Source organism: Gekko japonicus, unplaced genomic scaffold (assembly GCF_001447785.1).
Source record: "Gekko japonicus isolate JY-2015 unplaced genomic scaffold, Gekko_japonicus_V1.1 scaffold1807, whole genome shotgun sequence".
NCBI lineage: Eukaryota > Metazoa > Chordata > Lepidosauria > Squamata > Gekkonidae > Gekko > Gekko japonicus.
The window spans coordinates 192,131-198,953 of NW_015173190.1; the positions used below are offsets into that span (position 1 = coordinate 192,131).

Sequence of the window (6,823 nt, forward strand, 5' to 3'; positions counted from 1 at the left end):
CTCTCCAGCCTTCCTACCAGAGGTCCTTTTGATTGGCAGCACCAAGAACTGAACCCACAGTCTCTTAAGAGGCCAAGAAGAAGAAAGTATGTGTATGCATTTATGCACAAACACAGAATTGCACTAAGGAGGCAAAGGTCTTCAGCCTACTTAGCTGTTAGATCAATCAATATGTTAGCCAGTAGATCTAGTTTGTATCATCACCCTCAGCTTTCCTAAGAGATAAAGCAGGGAAGAGACAAAGAGTAAATATTAGAAAAGATTCTTTACTTGTTTTTAGTTATAAAGTTGTCCCAAACAGTTTCTTTAAATCTATCAGAAGGCCTCTCAGAGATTAGAAGACCCTCCTTAGTCAAAATGTTATTGCCAATGAAGAGTCCAGAAACTGTTGAATTTAGGTAGTCATGTGGATATTCTTTGGCTTCAGCCTTTGATTCTCAGTTCTAACTCATGACCTGTCCTGGATGTGTAGGGTGGGGAGTTCCTATTCTTTTCTGCTGTGCTCTTCCCAAACCACACAACTGGTTGCCTTCTGACAACCAAAAAATAGGAATTGTAACCTGGTTGTGATTCTTGATATACTGTTTCTCAGATACAGAAGGCCTAACAGCCTTCAGCCAGCTGAGAAAGTAAAACTGAGTCTGATATTATCTTTTACGTGTAATAGGGATAGGATTAATACTGTGCATGTGTAGCATTCTTCAACAGAATATAATCCCTGGTTACCTACAGGAAAGCTGGTTAACAATGACACCACTATCGTTCATTGGGGAGAAAGGATCAGCATTAGTCGCATTAATCTTGTCAGGCAAGGTGGGATATAAATAGAAATAAATAACTACTTATGGTCTGCTTGTGATCTTTTAAGGGGTATCTGGGTAAGTTGGTGCTGGAACTAATTCTGTACAAGAACATTAGTCCAATCCATTTCAATGAGAAGCACACACTACATGCTATAAACAACTGATTCTAACTATTCTCCCAATACTTGAATTAGTTCTGCGTTAACTGAAGCACTGGAAGTATCTCAGGGAGCTTTCTTCCAGAGTGAACACAGAAGTCCACTTTGGTAACCAGGTCTATGCATTACTTTGCCCAAACTAGGTGCCTATCAGGGCAACAGGGTCCAGCAGTGAACAGGTCAGAACCAAAGCAAGCTGCATTTCTGGAGCAGAAAAAGCAAAAACAAGTGGGGAAAAAATCAATTAGAAGTACCTGGGAATGAAGTTGACACCCTGCTACATGAGGCAGGGCATAATAAACATTTGACAGTGTTTTGAGTGTTCAAAGTGCTTCAGACATTCAGCCTTGCTGAAATCCTTACAACAGCCTTGTAAGGGAAGAAAGTATAATTCCCGATCTCTTGAGGGGGCACTGAGAGAGAGAACCAAGCTTGCTTACCTATTAAGTTTACAGCTGATCATTTTTTGATTGTATCTTGTTTTAAATAGGCCTCTCCTCATAAGACTTATTTATACCCCACCTTTCTCTCTAATGGGCACCCAAAGCAGCTTACATTATTCTCCTCTTTTTTAATTTAACTTTCACAACTCTCTGAGGCAGGTTAGGCTGAGAGTGTGTGACTGTCCCCAAGTCATTCAGAAAGCTTCAATGGTAGAGCAGAGACTGAAGCCTATTCACCCAGATCCTAGTCCAACACTCTACCCACTATACCACACTGGCTCCCCCCCCCCATTGTGTATTGTGTCCAGATCATCCTACTAGATGCCTGTGTATCTACTAAGGCAACACTGACTCACAAAAAGCGTATACCAGAGTAAACTCTGCTACTCCACATATATTGGACTCCTGCTTTATTTTGCTTCAGAGAAGTGGTTTGAATCAGTAACCCTGAAGACTGTAGCATATTTTCTTAGCCACTTTGCTACCAGTTTGCATAAGTCTTATTATGTAGCACTGTTGCATACTGGAAGACTCCAACTACCCTCACACTGCCTGGGTAAACACGTGCTCGAGTCATGCTGTAGAATGAAATTCCTATACATCATAAATTGACTGCAATGGAACAGCTAGTCACAAAGCCTGCCAGAGGGGTAGTGATCTTGGACTTGGTTCTGAGTGGGTCTCAAGACCTGGTGAGAGATGTAGAGGTTGTTATGCCAGTTAGGAACAGTGACCACAATGCTATTAAGTTCAGCATTCAGGTCAATGGAGATTTACCCCTGAAGTACAAAATTGTAACATCTGTTTTCAAAAAAGGGACCTTACAAAAACGAGGGGAATAGTAAAAAGGAAGCTGAAGGGGAAACGCAAGAGAGTCAAATCCCTAGAGGATGCTTGGAGGCTGTTTAAAACCACACAAACTGAAGCCCAAATAGAATGCATTCCACAGGTTAGGAAAAGGCACTGCCAGGTCTAAAAGAAAGCCCGCATGGTTAACAACATGAGTAAAGGAAGGTATAAAAAGTAAAGAGACCCCAATGAATTGAACAGAAGGGACCACAGGCTCTGGCAAAAGAAATGTAAGTCAATAATTAGGCATGCAAAAAGAGATTTTGAGAAGTGGGTTGCTAAAAGCATCAAGACAAACAATAAATACACCCAGAGCAGGAAATCAGCCAGAGAAGCAGTGGGGCCTTTGGATAACAATGTAATAAAGGAATTGCCAAAGGAAGATGGGGAGATGTCAGAGAAGCTCAATGACATTTTTTGCTTCTGTATTCACCGTGGAAAGTGTAACGCACATACCTATGCCACAGCCCCTATTTTCAGTAAGGGGCCTTTTGCTTTATAGATCACTCAGAAGAACTTTATAGATCACTCAAAAGAACTGAGCCAATTTGAGGTGACCAGAGATAAGTTTTAGACCTATAGGGGAAATTAAAAACCAATACATCTCCAGGTCCTGATGGCATATACCCAAGCGTTCTTAAGGAACTCAGATGTGAGATAGTTGATCTACTAGCGTACATGTAACCTATCACTAAATTCAGCTGCCGTACCAGAAGATTGGAGAGTAGCAAATGTTACACTCATTTTTTAAAAGGGATCTAGAGGAGAACCAGGAAATTACAGGCCAGTCAGCCTAACATCTGTACCAGGCAAATTAGTAGAAATTGCAAAGGTAGAATTGTTAGGCACCTAGAGGGACAAAGCCTGCTGAGAGAAAATCAGCACGGCTTCTTCAAACGCTGCCTCAACAATCTTTTCGAGTTCTTTGAGAAAGAGACAACGGTGACCCAGTAGACATTATCTACTTGGACTTCCAAAAGGCTTTTGACAAAGTACTTCACCAAAGACTCCTGAGTAAACTTTGCAGTCATGGGATAAGAGGATGGGTTCTCTTATGGATTAAAAATTGGTTAAATGACAGGAAACAAAGAGTAGGAATAAACGGACAGTTCTCACAATGGAAGAAAGTAAGCAGTGGGGTCCCACAAGGATCAGCATTGGGGCTGGTACTATTTAACTGAGGCTGGTACTATTTAATAAATGATCAGGAACTAGGTGTGAGTAGTGTAGTGGCAAAGTCTGCAGATGACGCAAAATTATTCAGGGTGGTGAAAACCAAAGCTGACTATGAAGAGCTCCAAGAGGAGCTAAGTTCATCTGGCAAGGAAAGAAGGCGAGAATAAGGTTAAAAATGTTGCAGGACGTGAAAGGGCGAGGTGGATTTGGAGTCCCAAACTGGCTTTTATATTATAGAGCGGTGGCTCTAGTTTGGATTAGAGAGTGGGTCACTCTCGAAGATACAAGATTGTTGCAAATCGAAGGACATGATTTGTTACTTGGATGGAATGCCTTTTTATGGTATGAGAAAGCAAATTCCCATAAGTACTTTAAACAGCATTGGTTGAGAGCCTCTTTACTTAAAGTTTGGGACGGAATCCATAAAAAATTTTATACTAGAAGATCGAGACTAATAACACCATTAGAGGCATTTACGCTGCCAAATGCTTATACAGGAGAAGAAACATTGAGGTATCAGGACATTTTGGATAGTAAGGACAATCTTAAACTACCGGAACATATATGTATAAGATGTTTTATAGATGGTATATTACACCTGATAGATTGGCTAAGCAAAATACTAACTGTTCTGATAAATGCTGGAAATGTAAGAGTAAAAGGGGCACATTTTATCATATGTGGTGGCTATGCGATGTTACAAAAAAGTTTTGGAAATGGGTCCATAGTTTGATGGAGAAGATACTAAGAGCAAAGATTCCATTTACTCCAGAGGTCTTGCTGTTGAATATATTTCCAAATGATTATGAAAAAGAGAATAGGTATTTGACTGTTTATATGACGACAGCTGCAAGAATTTTATATGCCAAATATTGGAAAACTATGGTGATACCAACAAAACAGGAGTTTGTGAATAAACTTTTTGAAACAGCAGAAATTGATAAACTGACTTTAGAAATGAGATTAAGCAAAGAGTGGACATTTCAAAAAACATGGAAAAAGTTTTATGATTGGTATAATGTAAGTACAATAGAAGATTAGGCAATTATGGCACAATGGACTTGAGAACACAGAAGACAGAAGAATGGAAAGTGATAGACGTTTCTATTAATTAAGTAATTGGATATAAGCATATAATGTAACTGTACTCTTGGTATACATGTTATGTGTAGTAGAGTGTCTGTTTGTAGTGTGTAGATTTGTTTGTTGTAGATTATAAAAGAAAAATTAATAAAAGTGTACCTATGGGTACTTAAAAAAAAAAAGAGCTCCAAGAGGACCTCCATAAACTGGGTGAGTGACAATGTGGCAAATGAAGTTCAGTGTTGGTAAGTGTAAGGTGATGCACATTGGAACAAAAAAACTCCCAACTTCAAGTATAGGCTAATGGGTCTGAAGTTGCTGAGACTGAGATGGAAAAAGATCTTGTGGTCACAGCAGATAGCTCAGTGAAAGTGTCAGCCCAATGTGCTGCAGTGGTGAAATAGCAAACTCTATGTTAGGGATTATTAGGAAACATATTGAGAATAAAATGGCCTATATCGTAATGTCCCTGTATAGATCTATGGTGCGGCCTCATTTGGAATACTGTGTATAGTTCTGGTCACCATATCTGGTGACCTTGCAGGGGTCACACTGTAGAGCTGGAAAAACTACAGAGGAGGGCAACCAAGATAATTAGGGGGTTGGAGCACCTTTCCTATGAGGAAAGGTTGAAGAGTCTGGGACTTTTCAGTTTAGAAAATAGAGGAGTAAGGGAGAGGGACATGATAGAGGTTTATAAAATTATACATAGGGTAGAGAGAGTTGGCAAAGATAATTTTTTGTCCCTCTCCCCAAATACTAGAAATCAAGGGCATTCAATGAAGCTGATGGGCAGTAGGTTTAGGATGGACAAAAGGAAATACTATTTTACACAGAAAATGATTAAAATGTGGAATTTGCAGGCAGAAGATGTAGTGATGGCCACAGGAATAAACAGTGTTTAAAAGGGGATTCGATGGATTCATGGGGGATAAGCCTATCAATGGCTACTACCCATGGTGATGGTGGGAAACCTCCACATTCAGAGGCACTAAGCCTCTGAATCCCAGAGCCAGGAGACATCAGGGGAAGGCCTTGGCCACTATGCCGTTGTTGGCCATCCAGAGGAACTGGGTGGCCACTGTGTGAGACAGGATGCTGGATTAGATTACGAATTTAATCTGTTCACAAAGGAGTGAAGATATATTTCTTAAAATCTTTACAACATCTTTACAATCCTTACTATAACATGATATTACATTCTCTCTTGACGTGCACAAAGACACATTCAAACCCCATCTTCTCTCACACCTACAACACCACAGGACTGCATCGGTAGCCTGACTTGCCAGACCAAACGTCAAGAATTCTATCATATTACCAGCCTTCAAATCTTACCCATTAGGGATACATGAGATTAAAATGATCAAGAAACATCAGCCCTTGCCCTGCAATGTCAGCATCTTTAGGGACAGGCACAATGAGCCCTCACAAAAAGAACCGTGCCCTCATATAAAGGGGAAGGGGAGGATGAAGAGGGAACTCTTCCAGGAGTCTTCAGTCTGAAAGACACCCCTCTTGCAGCTACCCAGACAGGACAGAGGAATGACCGGGGAGAGAGGGGCCCTGCTATCTGGAGGCTGCATAGACAAGAGCTGCCCCATAGCGGAGGCGAACAGAGTCGGGCTAATCCGGGACCCTCAGCAGCTCCCCCCCCCCCAAGTCTCTCACCTTGACCCTGACTTCGTAGGTGGTGAAGCGGCCCCTGCCCACGCCGACGGTCTGTGGGTTGGCGACGTCGATCTCGAGGAAGTTGCTAGGCGGCCCGTAGGCGTCATTCAGGTTCTGCGGCTTGGTGATAAGGCGCCTGGTGTCCGCCACCGTCTCAGCCATTTCCGACGCCCTCCCGCCCCGCTCCTGCCTCGTCACCTTCAGCCGGAGAGTCGCAGAAACAAACTGCCAGAGAAGAGGCAGCGTGAGGGGCGCACGAAGGGGAAGAGGCGAAGACTGGGGGCGCTCGGATGTCACTGCAACCCAGCGCCCGCTACCTCCCGCTTTCTTGTTCTCGGGCGAAAAGCCAACCCGACGCCCCCAAGACTCGCTCCGGCCCGGCCACCGCCCTCTGCAGAGAGAGCGCAACCTTTCGTTTGCGCGCAAAGCAGCACGGGACTTGTAGTCTTCTGCGACGTCCGGCAAACTAAGAATACTTTTAGAAAACTACAAGTCCCATAACTGCTGAGAGCGGCGTTAAACGGGAGCGTAACCAGCGGAGCCTGAAGAATACTCTTGAAGGGCCCGCCGGGAGTGAAAGGGGAAAGGAGCAGGAGGTTTTAATGATCCTAGAGATTATTGCTTTTATCCTTCAGGTTCT

General features: G+C 42.7%; 1 protein-coding gene across 1 annotated transcript in view; it reads right to left on the reverse strand.

Moving 5' to 3' along the window:
- The window catches only part of SNX3 (sorting nexin 3), a 48,440-nt gene extending 41,858 nt beyond the window's left edge, over nt 1-6,582 (reverse strand). The window contains exon 1 of the mRNA XM_015422612.1: nt 6,184-6,582. Within this exon, the coding sequence (XP_015278098.1) occupies nt 6,184-6,345 (162 nt within the window). The 5' untranslated portion in view covers nt 6,346-6,582. The remainder of the gene's footprint in view (nt 1-6,183) is intronic.
- Nucleotides 6,583-6,823: the final 241 nt, after the last annotated feature.